Source organism: Nyctibius grandis, chromosome 2 (assembly GCF_013368605.1).
Source record: "Nyctibius grandis isolate bNycGra1 chromosome 2, bNycGra1.pri, whole genome shotgun sequence".
In the NCBI taxonomy this organism is placed as follows: Eukaryota; Metazoa; Chordata; class Aves; order Nyctibiiformes; family Nyctibiidae; genus Nyctibius; species Nyctibius grandis.
In genome coordinates this window covers 79,257,684-79,273,826 of record NC_090659.1, presented here as the reverse complement: position 1 = coordinate 79,273,826, position 16,143 = coordinate 79,257,684, and the positions used below count along the sequence as shown (strand labels likewise).

The following is a 16,143-nucleotide window of genomic DNA, read 5'->3' as shown; positions in this document are numbered from 1 at the left end:
AAAGACACTTTTAAAAGCAAGAGTAAGAATAAAGGAAAGAATTTCTGATGTTCAATAAAGTGCACATTTGCTCACAGAGCTTGTTCTAAGAAGCTACAAAAACTGTGGGGAAACCAACCCTCTCAAATCAGACGAAGATATATGTTTTTTCCATCTAAGGTAGATATTATTCATTGAGAACTGCAATCAGAACAGATCAAGGTTTTCCAAAGTCATGAAGTCCTGGGTTTGATTACGATTAACTTCTAGACTCTAAACAAAGCAGGCAGATGAAAAGAAAGGGACACTAAAATAAGTCTTTCAGTCACTAAGTACAAAGCTTATGAAACTACTATTACAGCACTCAAGTTGTTCCCCTAGAAGAGATTTTCTTTTGATACTGGATCCTTACCCCAGGCTTGTAAGTACCCGTATTCAAGATATTTACACTGCCTTTTACAGCAGCCTCTGTAGTTTTTCACTGACAGAAGACTTTCCCAGTTAAGCTTTATCAATTCTGAATATCTTTTGTGAACCTGGAAAATACTGGTCACAACCTAACAGAATCTCACTCCACTAAGATTTTATACTTTGCTTTTCATCCACCAGAGGGAGGTAAGCAGCAATAGTGACTTTTAATGAATGGGACAACAGGCAATTCAGCACCATCATCACCAGGCCAGAAGATACCAGAGTAGTGTAACATATTTGCTTTTTTTCCATACAACACTTTGCAAGGAGACATACCCTGCTACTAACTTTTTTTAAAAAAATTCTGTCTTGTGAGAAGCAACAAAGGTTTGTGTATTCAAATTTGAGGCCAGTTAGTTGCCTTAACTTCCTTTATTAGCTATTAATCTCCTAACTTTACCATCTATTTCCCATAAGAGAACTAGGTTTTGAAGTGTGCAACAGAATAAATACAAAGAAGGAAAAAATAACCCCACACAGGAAAAAACGAACACATGAAAAAGCAAGACGCTGTTTGATCACAACTGTCTTTTTAGGACCAATTTTGAAAGCATGCATTTTCAGGAAAAAAAAAAGGCAGAAGATGAACTGGTGGGTTTTTCTGCTCTGCTTAACATTTAAGAGAGGTACGACAATGAAAGAGTATGTCTTTATAACGCAAGCTGTACTAAATTCACTCTCAATATTATTACTGCTACCACCTCCGCTTGACTACAGACAGTGCAAAGTGATGGTAAGAACTGCTTATTGGGATACTTTTCCCTCTGTTCTTATACTGTTTAAGTTGAAAGCACATGGTTGACATAATTAAAGTTATAGTATACAGTTTTATTTTATAGGCATAGTAAAATTCTTCTAGAATAATAGAAAAACACAATTAGAAAATAAACTCAGCTGCTACCTTCAATTCTTTCACAAAGTTTATGTAGTGAATGCATAGGGCAGGCCTCACAGAGTTTAATCTGCGTCTTGGCATTTTGCAGAGCTGCAGCAGTGCTAAAGGCTTGTTTCAGTGTAAGCATTACCTCATCAACCTAAAGGGAAGGGAGGGAAAAGACAGTATATAAACAAAAATACATGCCATATACATCAAGTTAGATTTATATATCACACCATAGACAGGTGCTTTACAATCAAAAAAAACCCTGTTTGCTGTCTTCTAAAGAGATCAAGGTTGTATTCCTGGCTTTTCTGCCTTGTCTGTGGATGCTCACCATCTTCAAGTCCAGCCAGACTGTAATTTTGAATATCTACCTGCGGCTACTCAAGCTTAATGGGCACGCAGCCGCTGTTTTAAGAAGCCACAAGTGGGAATTTTTGGCTTGAATACATGCTGGCTAAATAAAAACATTAATTTATTTTTCTTTAGCTTCAAGTTTCTCCTGTAAACTGCACACGCTCCCTCTCAACAATCTTTTTCCCACTGCTGTACCATTTTAGAAAAAAAACCCACAGACCCATTCTGCTGACAGACAGGAGCTTCGCATAGCAATTCACTTTTTTCCAGGTTATTAGACAGGCTACTAGCTTCATTACAACCATCAACTTATCCCTAAGTACTGCCAGCCTGCCCTGATCTTTCCTCTGCCACTACCACAAATATAGCAGTGCTATGTTCCCACACACCAGCACTCGAAAAGCTCAACTTTTGTGTAAGAAAGGTCAAGGTGACAGCGTTTCTTCAAACTCATTCAAATACACTCTCAGACCTTACATACAAAGCACTTGGAGTTCCTCTGTCTGTATTTTATGGAAATACAATGCTTATTAAAAGCTGTTTCCTTGAGTCTTTGCATTAGCATGGAAGGAAGGATACAACAGATTGATGACAATCATATGAAAGAAATCAGTATTCTACTTTAGAATCAGGTCCTTCACACAGAATCACAGAATGTTAGGGATTGGAAGGGACCTCGAAAGATCATCTAGTCCAATCCCCCTGCCGGAGCAGGATTACCTAGACCATATCACACAGGAACGCATCCAGGCGGGTTTTGAATGTCTCCAGAGAAGGAGACTCCACAACCTCTCTGGGCAGCCTGTTCCAGTGTTCAGTCACCCTCACCGTAAAGAAGTTTTTCCTCATATTTATGTGGAACCTCCTGTGTTCCAGCTTGCACCCATTGCCCCTTGTCCTGTCAATGGATGTCATTGAGAAGAGCCTGGCTCCATCCTCATGACACTTGCCCTTTACATATTTATAAACATTAAGGAGGTCACCCCTCAGTCTCCTCTTCTCCAAGCTAAAGAGACCCAGCTCCCTCAGCCTCTCCTCAGAAGGGAGATGTTCCACTCCCTTAATCATCTTCGTGGCTCTGCGCTGGACTCTCTCTAGCACTTCCCTGTCCTTCTTGAACTGAGGGGCCCAGAACTGGACACAATATTCCAGATGCGGCCTCACCAGGGCAGAGTAGAGGGGGAGGAGAACCTCTCTCGACCTGCTGACCACACCCCTTCTAATACACCCCAGGATGCCATTGGCCTTCTTGGCCACAAGGGCACACTGCTGCCTCATGGTCATCCTGCTGTCCACTAGGACCCCCAGGTCCCTTTCCCCTACGCTGCTCTCCAACAGCTCTGCCCCCAACTTGTACTGGTACATGGGGTTGTTCTTGCCCAGATGCAGGACTCTACACTTGCCCTTATTATATTTCATTAAATTACTCCCCGCCCAACTCTCCAGCCTGTCCAGGTCTCTCTGAATGGCTGCGCAGCCTTCCGTTGTGTCAGCCACTCCTCCCAGTTTTGTGTCATCAGCGAACTTGCTGACAGTGCACTCTATTCCCTCATCCAAGTCATTAATGAATATATTGAATAGTACTGGTCCCACTACCGACCCTTGAGGGACTCCGCTAGACACAGGCCTCCAACTGGACTCTGTCCCATTGACCACCACTCTCTGGCTTCTTTCCTTCAGCCAGTTCACAATCCACCTCACTACCCGATCATCCAGACCACACTTCCTCAGTTTAGCTGCGAGGATGCTGTGGGAGACCGTGTCAAACGCTTTACTGAAATCGAGATAGACCACATCCACAGCTTTACCATCATCTATCCACCGGGTTACGTCCTCATAAAAGGCTATCAAGTTGGTTGAGCATGACTTCCCCTTGGTGAAGCCATGCTGAGTGCCCCTAATGATCCCCCTATCCTTGATGTGCCTAGAGACAGCACCAAGAACAAGTTGCTCCATCACCTTTCTGGGGATGGAGGTGAGGCTGACCGGTCTATAGTTACCTGGGTCCTTCTTCTTGCCCTTTTTGAAGACTGGAGTGACATTCACTTTCCTCCAGTCCTCAGGCACCTCTCCCGTTGCCCACGACTTAGCAAAGATGATGGAGAGTGGCATAGCAATGACTTCCGCCAGCTCCCTCAGCACCCGCGGGTGCATCCCATCAGGGCCCATGGATTTATGGACGTCCAGATTGCTTAATTGGTCCCTGACCCAGCCCTCGTCTACCAAGACAGATTCCTCCTCTATCCTGACTTCTTCTGGGGCATCAGGGGTCCAGGGCTCCTCAGGACAGCCTCCAGCAGTATAGACAGAGGCAAAGAAGGCATTCAGTAACTCCGCCTTCTTTTTATCCTCTGTCTCCAGGGCCCCCACCTCATTCATCAGTGGGCCTACATTGCCTCTAGTGTTGGCTTTACCCGCAATATATTTGAAGAAGCCCTTTCTGTTGTCCTTGACCTCTCTTGCAAGGTTTAATTCCAAGGAGGCCTTAGCTTTCCTAGTTGCCTCTCTACATTACATTTTCAGCTATCTAGAAGATTTTAAGTTTAGCTGAAATAGAGTTAGCAGCTGTTAGCACAGCCATCAGGAACAAACACGTTTCAGAACAGAAACCAACTTCTTTTAAAGTGTCAGAGCTTTAAAATAAAAATCACAGAATTGTTTCAGTTGGAAAGGACCTTTAAGATCATCAAGTCCAACCATTAACCTAGCACTGATAACACCACCACTAAACCATGTCTCTAGCACCACACCTACATGTCTTTTAAATACTTCCAGGGATGGCGACTCCACCACTGCCCTGGGCAGCCTGTTCCAATGCTTGCTAACCCTTTCCGTGAAGAAATTTTTCCTGATACCCAATCTAAACCTCACCTAGATCAACTTGAGGCTGTTTCCTCTCATCCTAAAATGTAGCAGCCAAAATTATTTCCTGTATGTCTCTCATGTTATTAAGCTATCTGTGTCAGTTAAATCACTGGCACCTGGAACTTCAATTGATTGATACATAATCAAATGTCCAATGGACCTTTTTTATAGTTACACACATCCACACATACTATGGTTTTCGTCTTCTCTGATCAGACACTGCTATCTTCTTCTCCTAAGGAACAAAACAGACTACAGGGAAAATGCTAAATCCACAATCAAGCTAAAGACACACGCAGGATCAGGCCAGTAGTTTAAACTCTACCCTGAAAAGTATGTTTGGGTTTTATCATCAGATTTGTTACTGATTCAATATATGTAATTACATGTTTAATGGGGAACAAAGTGACTCAACAATTAGAAATGCAAGAGTTACAATCAAATATAGAGCCCAAAGATGCTCACAGTCTGCATGTGTGAACTCATACATCTGGATTTTTTGTGTTTGTTATTGATATATGCATCAGCAGAGTACTAGGATACGGCTATATATGAACAGAATGTATGCATTTCCTATTGCATGTTTTCATATTCACAACTGAGGCCTCACACCTGAGAAGACATGATCACTGAGGCTCAGCCGACAGAGCAGAATAACAGACTTCCATGCTTTAGGAAATGCTTCAGACATCCTTCGATGGAAAGGTCAGGTTCATTAATAAATACTCACCAGAGACTCGTTTGCACACTGGAACACATAGCAAACATACTGGTTTAACCCAGGTTCAACGGATTCCCGGCAAATGAAGCCAAAGTGATCAACATGCTTTATACCCTAAAAGAGTTTAAAAACAGCATTAGTGGACTATTTTATAAACAAGTTTAGTTTCCAAAGTGATCCTAGTTACCAGACTCCAACACTTGCCAACACAAAAATTTGAGAAACTACAAATGCATACTCCTACTGATTTATTTTACAGCTACAATAGTTATCTTTTAAATTGCTTTTTGGATTTAAACATTACATAAAGTTCTTTACACAATCAAAAGTTACACAGCAATAGACCTGGACCTGAATTTCTTCCATTAGGAAAACTGGATTTTCATGGAGGTGAAGAAAAGACCCCTAGGTTGTATTTGGAATTGCCTCTGCAGTGAAAACGTGATATAATGAGCCCACACTAAAACATGGGACTGGAGTAGCATCAAAGTAGCAACAGATCTTCACTTTCCTGTAATACAAATTTGGACTATACCAAAAAGAGCAGGGAATGAGTGGTGATATGCAGAATTCCAACCAAATTATTAAATAAATTCTTTGAGACTGAGTTACATACCAGAAGTCTCAAGACTTACTACACATTACTACTGATGTTTTCTTTCAAGATCCTAGTCTCAGTGCTTGACAGGGAACGTTGCCTTGCTAAAAACAGCACTGAGAAGATCAAAGAGAGCTGCTTCCTAAGAAGCACTATATTCCCAGTCTCAATTCATGGAACATGACTCACTATTGTTAAAGCTTTTGCCAATGTTTTTATCATCTGAGTATGGTAATAGCAGATTTTCTCCAAAAGAAAGCCTAATCCCTCAAGTTCAAATACAACAGAAAGCAGAACTCTGTTGCTTGGATCCATCTCCAAAGAAAACATCTATATCGTAAAGGAGGGGAGGAGGCAAAACAACTTTCTTGTCACTACAGAAAACACTCTAGACAAAATTGGTAATGCACTACGTGACAGACTGAACATATTGTCACTACAGACTGTAGTTTTTAAAAACAAAATTCAAAAAGTTACCTTTGTACTACTTAAACAAAACTTAACAAAGGTGCAGAGGACGTCTTAAGATGGCAAAAATGGCTTTAGTTTACCATAGTCCACACTGATCCTGACTTAATTGAACCCATTTTCCTGTGACACATGAAGACTTCAAAAGCATAAAACGAAAAAGAACAGATGTATACACATATGTTGATCTATGTAACAGTGAAATGATGCCCTCTGTTTTGCAAGCAAAACCTATTTACTTAAGGTGGTTCGGTGAGGGCACTGCTGACAGTGTCTGAACAAGTCTACTGCTGTCTGATTTCTCAGTCTCCACAGGAGAACAGTTGCGGGGGAGATGGATGTGACACTTGCTCCACTGAAGTGTAAATAGCACAGTATGTTCCTCAATTAACAGTACCTCTATCACATTTCTTTAAGAGGGTGGCTACACTATCATGCCAAAAGAACAAAGTTTTTTGTTGTTCTGTGTTCCTTCAAGGTCAGTTATGATGCGACAAGAAAAATTCTACATCTGTCTGACAGATGAGCTTAGACAGCACACACAGGAGTTTATCATCAACTATATTTGAGGCTTTGACAATTATATGGAGTGCAGATAATGAATTGAATGCAGCAGATCAACCATACTTAAGCTATAGAATAAAAATACCTTTATTAGACCAGACTAAAAGAATCCAGAATGCAAGCTGAAGCAAACATCTCCTTTTCATCATTTTTAAAGTTCAGAAGAACAAACATTCCTAAGCTGCAGTCTCACAATACGCAGTAAATCACTGCCCTATAAATGCACAACAGAGAAGCCCTGGGGCTAGCACTGAGTTCTTAAAAGAAGTACTGATGAGGTTTATGCAACTAACCCCTTAGTCTTGAATAAATTAACGTTTCATTTCTACTGAACTTAGAAAAAAAAAAAACTTCTCTAAAGTAGCTGTTTTGCATTAAAAAAAAACACAAACAAAACCCAACACCCCACACTGTTGTTAGTGCCTGTTCAAGTTATTCAAGCATGCAAAATATCAAAAGCTTTGCTCCAAATGAAAGTGAAGAGCTGGAAAACTGCACCTGCAAAGCCCAACACACAGCATTACCTAATGCTACTTACTGCACACAGTTATTTTACTGAAGGAAAGCTAGGCCCTGAAGGTCTGCCATGGTCTTGCTGGTCTCTACCATGCTTTAAAGTGAGAAGAACAAAGGTTGTCCCCACGTAGCACTGTTTTCTTTGACTATTAACAGTACATACACACAACTCAGGAGCCCAGTATGTAAAGCTGAAGTGTCACTTTTATTCAGCTCAGTACACCCACAAAGCAGGAGAAGACTCAAGCTGTCCGCAAATTTTGCTTTCCGTACCACCGCTTTAAGAATCTCTTTGATCTGTATTTATTATAAAGCTATTAATACATCATTGTTTGATTATACTGTCCCATTCTATATTTGCACTTGCCTTTTTTCTCTACCAAGAGCAATACAAATTGTACTTTAACAGCAGACTCCACTAAAGGGCCTAGACCTTTAGTTGGCAGCTCAAGACTCCACTTGAGTTACAAGTGTTGACCAGTTCTTAATTTGTATTAGCATTGGTAGCACAGTCATGCAAGAGCAGATCTGTTATTAGCATTAAAATGAAAGCACTTGGGGGTGAAATACAGGTTTAGAGCATGCCAGGAAGCATACTTTAAACTAGAATAATGTTTAGAGGAGGCCTGAAATTATGCAAGTGCATAGTGAATGAAAGAAGGTAGTGAAACAAGACTCAAAACATGAAGTGCCAATAGTAACAGGTGCTGAACAGCAGCAAGATAGAAAGGTGAATCCCTCAGCCTTGGCATTTAACTTTATAAGACACATTTATTTATTATTGGACATAGCTAGGTTCATCTATTGCCGTATTCTCCAGAAGAAATTATGCAGGTGAACTGATGTTTTTCTGGAGGGCTGATCTGATGCTCTCCTCCTTTCATTCCAGAGGCTTTCACGAGCTTAGCTGCTCAGAGACAGCACACTCAGAGCATCCTAAATGGAGACTAAGCTACTTCCAAAATTATATGCAACATTCTCCCAAAGCAGAACAGTTTATACTTTGTTTTCTCATCAATGATCAAAGTTGCCACTATCACAGCTCAGACTGGTTATTTTGCGCTCATCTTTTCTGTACTTAAAGCTCTTTGGGAATGACATTGCATTATTTTTGTGCAGTATCTGCTTGAAACTGCTACCAGATGAGTGAAAGTCCTGATTTGAGTAACAGCTCTCACTCTTGCAAAGGCAAATCAGTACACCAAGTCTGCTGCAAGTGTTCATGAAGCAATCACAGTTTAATATCCAATTTATTCAGCTGTACTCCCCAAAGAAGTCAACGCATCAAACTTCATGCAGGATTTGTATATACATTAGTCACAATCATTCAAAATCCCTCCCCCCCTTTTTTTTTTACATTAAGGAGACAGTGGGGTAAAACAGCAATTTACTTCCATTTGCGGTCATTTAGATAGGATAAACTGTCTAAAATTTGCCTTTGAGACTGAATAAAGGAAAACAGCATAGAATGCTGAAAATGAATTCTACTTTTCTTTTTTTTCTGCTGCCTATAGACCAGCAAGGCAACCCAGCTGAAGAACAAATAAATTCCTTTTCTGATGATGATCTACATGTTGCTTCTTATTATGCTTACCTGAGAACATGAGGAGATATCTTTAAAATTCTTTTCAAGCACAACAGATTTGGTGTCTGGACTGATGAGGTTAACTTCAAACCTTCCAACCTGCGGGGGGAGGGAGGCGGGGGGAGAAAAATAAATCTAGTTTATGACTGTCTTGGAGGCACAACATTAACAGCAACAAAAATGTCACAATCCAGCCCTTTCTTGTTCACATAGAGTACCTTCAGCACAACAGCTTACTCAGCAGGAACAAGGGTGCCATAAATCAGCTTATGTTGAGTAAGAATATTTCAGCAAGAACAATACACTCAGTTGAATAGGAAAAAGACTTGGAAAGAAGACAGCTTTTTTTTCCCTCCCTTTTCTTTTCGAGTTATTTTGGTCCAAAGATCACATGTTTGACAGACAATACTAAAACCTTCAGTAAACAGTGTGGCTAAATTAAAAGCTGCAATAAACCCCAGAATTTGTGGATTTATTAATTTTTTTAAACTATACCATTTATATGGTACATATACAGTTATATACCATACATAAACTATACCATAACTGAGAATCTATGTTGATCTTAAGATGATACTTTTCGGTTTTGTCATAATTCCAGATGACAAGGAGTAGGTTCTGTAGCAAGCTTTCAGCTTTCCCAAACTGCTTCTCAAGCGTATGGAACTTATTCCATAGAGTTCACGGAGTTTCTCAGCTAAATCCTTTTCATTACTAGTGATAGCTGTGGCTTTCTAAAGGGCAATGCATTTTCACTTCAGTTAGCATTTCCCCAAGTGAATAAAAGGCAAGAATGATCTTTAAAGCAAATGGAAAAAGACAAAACCCAAGCATTTAGCCCCCTGTTATTTTAAGGGCCAAAGATCTTTCCTTTTATGGGTCACCTCCTTTAACTGTCCTTTCGTTTTCTCAATACAAGCTCTGAAGATGTCAAATGCACTTCAGGCAAGAGAAGAAATAACCATGAGGTCTGAAGGAAGAAGACTTCAGTGCAGAGATGTCCGAGTATTCATCTGGGAAAGACAAGCTGAACATCAGTAAAGGTTATCATAAAGGGGCTGGGTCAAACATAAGGCTGTGAAAGCCTTATGTGAAACTGTGAGCTTCTTTTTAATCGCACAAAAAAGAGGATTTGTTCACATGGAAGTCTTCATCTATATTCTCTTTTTGAAAGAATACTCACTTTTTTCAGCTATGTCTCAGATCTCACCAATATAGACGAACCAGAAATGCATATAAAATAATGATTTCCCTAGAAACTCTGCTCCTGTAAGTAATTACTCCATCAGTAATTCCTTTTTCTTAAAATTTAGTGGAGCTCATGAGTTGAGATGACTTCCTTAAGATAGTTCAGCTACTTATGTTCCAATCATTTATGAACAGGTACATAAATATTTATCAGAAATCATGCAATCATACTGGATCCACACTAATCTTGCAAAACTTGTCTTAGCTTCAAACTGCCCAGGGGAAGATATGGTGCAAAACCAACATGAAATTGCTCATCCTAGCACACACCTGGAACAACATTGTCCTGTTCTTCTCAGAATCAGAGGGCTGAACATGACTGGGCGCACTTGCATGTCTTCTGCGTGGCTGTATTTTCAGGTTTGTGTCATGAACCCTTCTTTGCATAACTGCAGTGACACTGCTGCACCGGGAGCGAAACTCTTGCTGCTCATCAAAGCCAGAGTCCTCTAAAATTCGTTCTGGAAATGAGCCACGAGTGCTGGCCAGGTTGGTCAAGTTGGTCTGGCTGCCGACTATAAACATTGCAGCGTGCCCTGCAGTGTTATTCGGGCTGTCCAGCTCCTCAAATGGGCTATCTGATGGAGAAGCTGGCACATCTCCTTCACACAGGGGTAAATCCAAACTTGACTCGTTATTCCGTTGCTCGTTTAACAGTTTCAGGCGCTGGCGCTCATGAAGGCTGAATTTCTCAATGCAATCATCAATTAGTGTGGAGGGAGCTTTCTTGTGAGACACCATCACCTTTCCACAGTACAAGACCTCAAATTTTTGAGAGTCATAGAAGGCATCTTCACTATCCTTATTTGGTTTGGCATCTTCTTTCAGTGCTGCTTTGGAGACTTGTCTTATGCTGCTGATGACATCAGGAACCTAAGGGACAGTTTGAAAGGTCTGTTTAGTACCCACAAATGAGACAGCACAGACAGTGATATGTCAAGCATTTGTTAATATAAGTATTTACAAAGGTTATTTCTTCAGGAGAACGCCACTAGCTTCTTGGCTGACAATATAAAAATAGCAGATTTTAAATTCTGTATTATGCAATTTATGCAGTGGAAGCAAAGCAAATAATTTCTTTTTTTTTTTTTTTACTGGAACTCGTTTCAGAACATAAGTTTTTAAATTACCAAGTCTACTGACAAATGTTCTCGTTTGTTTGTTTTGTTTGTTTTTGTTTTTTGTTTTTTTTTCCACGGAGACTACCTTTTCTTTTCCCACATCACTGTTTGTTTGTCTTTATCTTGCAGTGCCAGATACTCCATTCTTAGGACAGTTTGTGAATAACAGAGCAGCAATCCCCATCAGTTTCAACTGAGAGTTGAATACAGTCAGCAGGCATATGGAAATTTTACCGAAGTACCATGTACAATTGCATTAGCTCCCATTCATTACCTACTACAAAAACCTCACCCCATCCATCCTATGACATAGCTTACTTTAAGGTCACACCTCCCTGCTGTCTCAATCATCATGCAATTAAGAAGCACACCCAAATCCCTCTTCTCTTCCGTCATTCTTACCTACAGATTCCTACTATACCCTGTAAGGGCAAACTGTACATCTCCAGTAGAAACTCTCGACTTCAGCCCTGTATTACCCAGTCTTTTAAGGCCACATGGTTCTTTTACCATTTTATCTCAGTCACCCTGGGAGGATGTCTGCCTTCAGTATCAACATATTTAATATGCAAACTCCTTTTTCATTTTGCCTTCATTAACGAAAACAAGGACTTGTCCAACTCTACTGACCGCAGATCAGAGTGGTTCTAGTTGCTCTTTTGACAGTACCTACCTCTGCTTAACCAAACCTCTTTCTCACCAGGTCTCATCTTCCCTGGAAGGATAATGAATGGCATCATGTTACATTCATTGGGGAAGTTACTAGTGACAATGAGATCAAGAGAGAATATCTATCTGATTTTCTGTGCAAGAGAAATTGGTTCTCAACACTCACCTAATCCAATGCAATCATTCAACAGCTTTTGTATTCCATACAGTTTACCACCATATCAATAATATTTGATAATGTTTTGAAGTATTTTTTCTATTAAAAAAAAGATAACTCTGAAGTTACACCTTAGTAAATAATCCATGCTCCTTACAGTATCGCTTTCTTTCAGTCACATGATACCACTTGAAACTTGCTAATGAGGCAGTAATCTCGTATGCCAATACTTTTGCAAGTCACAGTGGAAAATTACCTTGTCTTAATCCCCGTCTCCCATTACACACTCCTCATCCATAGGGCATTCAACTCAAATCTGTTTCCAGTTCATTTATTGCAAAATGAAGTTCAATTAACCTAAGATCTACTGATGGTTTGGCTTTCATCCCTATAGATGTCATCATCATCTCAGTTTTCAGTGAGGCTAAAAGTTAGTCTTGATATGACACAGATACTAGAGCGTATTTAATCTTCACTCATTCTCACTACCAGGCTGCTTCACCATCGCCCAAGGTGCGCTTCCTCCCAGCCATGCCAGCTCAGCTGGACATTGACAATTCTCACTTCATATATGCCAGTTCATATTCCAAGATGTAGATCTTTTTCTACTCATCAGTCCTCTTATTCTTTCTATGATCTGCACTTAAAGAAGCTCTAGAGTTTAAATCCCTTAGCTCTCTATTTTAGCAAAATTCACAAGCTAGCTGTCTTTTAATTAACATTTCCCTTTTTAAAATCCAGAACTTGTTACAGGGCAATTCACTTATATTTCTATTTGAAGTATAGTGATAAATGATAATTCTATTCAAAATGCATAAATTCCACATGCAGTGAACTAGAATAAACAATGCCAGCTGTTTCATCGGCAATCTGGATTTTTTTAAAAGAAGTGTACCAACACTTCCACTCCATTAACTGGGTTCTGCCACTTGCTCATCTCCTCTGAGAGAAAAGACTGGAGAAGAAATTCTGGAGTCTTTCTAATAATACCCAATAGTCTCCTAACACATCCTATCCCCCCCTCTCCCCTGCCAGCAAATGTCCAAACAGGCTGGCGATAAGACACTAGGAACTCTACCACAACAGGATTCCCCATCCATCCCCTCCTCTCTCAGAGATCTCCCCCACAAGCACACACATGGAGTTTTAAGTAATTGCAATTCTATTTAAAAAAAACACCCTACCATCCTGCTATTTTATCACTTGGTTTTATTTCCATCTTTTCCAGATCGTGCACATTCTTCAGTCACCAGTACTGGAGTCACAATTACTATTTCACAATCCTTGCTCCCTGTATAGCTTTTGCTTCTACCTACCACATATATTGCTACGGTATTTTCCTTTCAGCATAGAGGGATCCTAGCATTAGAGCAGAGGGTTCAGCTCATACTGCCCAACCAATCCTTATTCCCTGCTGTGTTTAGATAACCTTTTTTAGAAGCTGTTATTTTTTAGAGTGCATCCTCATCAGTATTCACTTTTTTTCCTAGTTTTCTTCCTAACGACAGAATTAAGTGATAAATCAAGGTGAAAAATTGAGATTCATTTAATCTCCATAGTTATGAACACTTTTTTTATATACAGATGAAGAGGAAAACAATGTAATATAGCGATATCACAATGGATAAGGAAGATCTGTCAGACAGTCCAGAACCAGTTCCAGATGCTCGCTGGTTGTTTCATGGATTCTCTAGACAGTATGGTGTGAAAAACAGCTTCGAATATAAGATGCAAGACAGATACTAACATTGCTAGGCAATTAGTCATAATTACGGATTTTACTGCTCTTTAGTGTATAGGAATAACTGTATACCGGTGACAATGTGCCCAACGATTGACAATGTACCAGCTTATGCTGTTAGACCTGACCTTCACTTCCAGAGCAATACCACCCTATCAAGAACCAAGCGCCACTACCACCTGAGACATACCTGATCAGGTTACAATATTTTAATTTAATGTTTTGACTTCTGACAAAAACCATAACTGGGATCAAGTGGAGTCTAAACAAGAGTTTGCATCTATATTTTCCCAAGATGCAAAGTACAGAAAAAGTTACACAATTATCAAGCATAGCAACCAACCCAATGTGGCTTCTAACACATTTCTTTGGCATATATAATTGTTTTTTAACATTTTGTTCCTCTATGTATCAAGAAGTCCCAGTCGCAAAAGTTTCCCCATCAAAGTTGTGTAACTTCTTTGGATATGGATATTAGCTTATTAGCTGTTAATGCTGAAATTGCAGGGCAAAGTTAGACAAGACAGTAAGCAGAATGGTGATTTAAAAATACTGAATTAACAGGATGAAACTGCTTAACTATTTTTAGAAATCAGTTTAGTAATATTAAGACAAACTCCTGAAACATTCAAAACTTATTAAAGTGTTTCCAAGTTCTAGTATTTCCCTGCAGCAGTCTCATGAAATTAAGGAGCCAAAGGGGAGAAATGGGATTCTTATTCCTGAAATCCAGAGGGCCACTGCAGATCCTCCTGGACATATATCTCAGTTGTTACAGTAGAGCAAAACAAAAAAGTTAAATGAGTTATTGCATAGTTTTTCAGCATTCACCTGTATATAAAGAAATCCTTAAAATATTTAGGCAATTAATCTATTTAACATACTCAGAATTTTTGTCGTCAAGCCTTGAAGATCGTTATGTCAAAGAGGGAGACTTGAGTAGAGGGAAATAGGCAGCGTATTTGCAGGGTGAAAGGTGAGAGGCACACTTCCAGCCAGAACAAACCCCATGGTGCTAGTGCCAGAACAATGCAAGAAGAGTTAATTCTCCCATTCTTTGCCTCTCCCAAGTCCCATGGTCTAGGGGCCTACCACGTTTTTCCAAAAATTACTAGGCAAAGAAGGAGAAGATGTCTACGTCCCAAAATGAGTTGCGGAGGGCTTCTCAGGCAGAAAGGTAGAAGCCAATGGTGCTGTGCCAGGACAGCAGTTCTCAAACCAGAAGGAGAAACCAGAAGCGTAATGCAGGCCATGCCTATATGTATTATTCATGGTTTCCCATGACTGTTGAGGAGTAGCAGACTACTACGTGAAGTAGAACAAGGCAGTTAAAAAAAAAACAATTAAAAATAGTATAGGGATAGGACAATACAAGGTCGTCACAGATAGACATATTCCTAGTCTATACAAATTAACGTTATAAGCATTTTAAACTGACATTCTAAATGTTAATTGTCCAACACAGTGTAGTTATTGACCATAGAATGTAAAAAATCTATTAATTTCTCACTTCAGTTGGTGAAGAGAAGAGGATGAGTTCCGAAAACAGAAGCTGCAAGGTTCTTAAGAGCTAAAACCCAGGAGCACACACATCACCACTCAAAAAACTGAAAAGCTGTCAGAAAAACAAAAATCCTGACAAGCTTCATGAAGAACTAGATAGATATGCTATATTACAGAATCACAGAATCAACCAGGTTGGAAGAGACCTCAGGGATCACTGAGTTCAACTGTTGCCCTGACACCACCCTGTCAACTAGACCATGGCACTAAGTGCCATGTCCAGTCTTTTCTTAAACACATCCAGAGATGGTGACTCCACCACCTCCCTGGGTAGCCCATTCCAATGTCTAATAAACCTTTCTGTAAAGAAATTCTTCCTACTGTCCAACCTGAACCTCCCCTGGCGAAGCTTGAGGCTGTGCCCTCTTGTCCTATCGCTAGTTGCCCGGGAGAAGAGGTCGACTCCCACTCCACTACAACCTCCCTTCAGGTAGTTGTAGACTGCAATAAGGTCACCTCTGAGCCTCCTCTTCTCCAGGCTAAACAACCCCAGCTCCCTCAGCCGTTCCTCGTAGGTCAGACCCTCCAGACCCTTCACCAGCTTGGTCGCCCTCCTCTGGACTCGCTCCAACACCTCAACATCTTTCTTGAAGTGCGGGGCCCAGAACTGAACACAGTACTCAAGGTGCGGCCTCACCAG

General features: G+C 40.3%; 1 protein-coding gene across 1 annotated transcript in view; it reads right to left on the bottom strand.

The window, feature by feature from the left end:
• Positions 1 to 16,143, bottom strand: part of TBC1D4 (TBC1 domain family member 4) — a 117,306-nt gene that overhangs the window by 37,708 nt on the left and 63,455 nt on the right. The window contains exons 2-5 of the mRNA XM_068425221.1: positions 10,523 to 11,125; positions 9,014 to 9,103; positions 5,283 to 5,387; positions 1,352 to 1,484 (exon numbers count right to left, since the gene is read on the bottom strand). Coding sequence (XP_068281322.1) covers positions 1,352 to 1,484; positions 5,283 to 5,387; positions 9,014 to 9,103; positions 10,523 to 11,125 — 931 coding nt within the window. The remainder of the gene's footprint in view (positions 1 to 1,351; positions 1,485 to 5,282; positions 5,388 to 9,013; positions 9,104 to 10,522; positions 11,126 to 16,143) is intronic.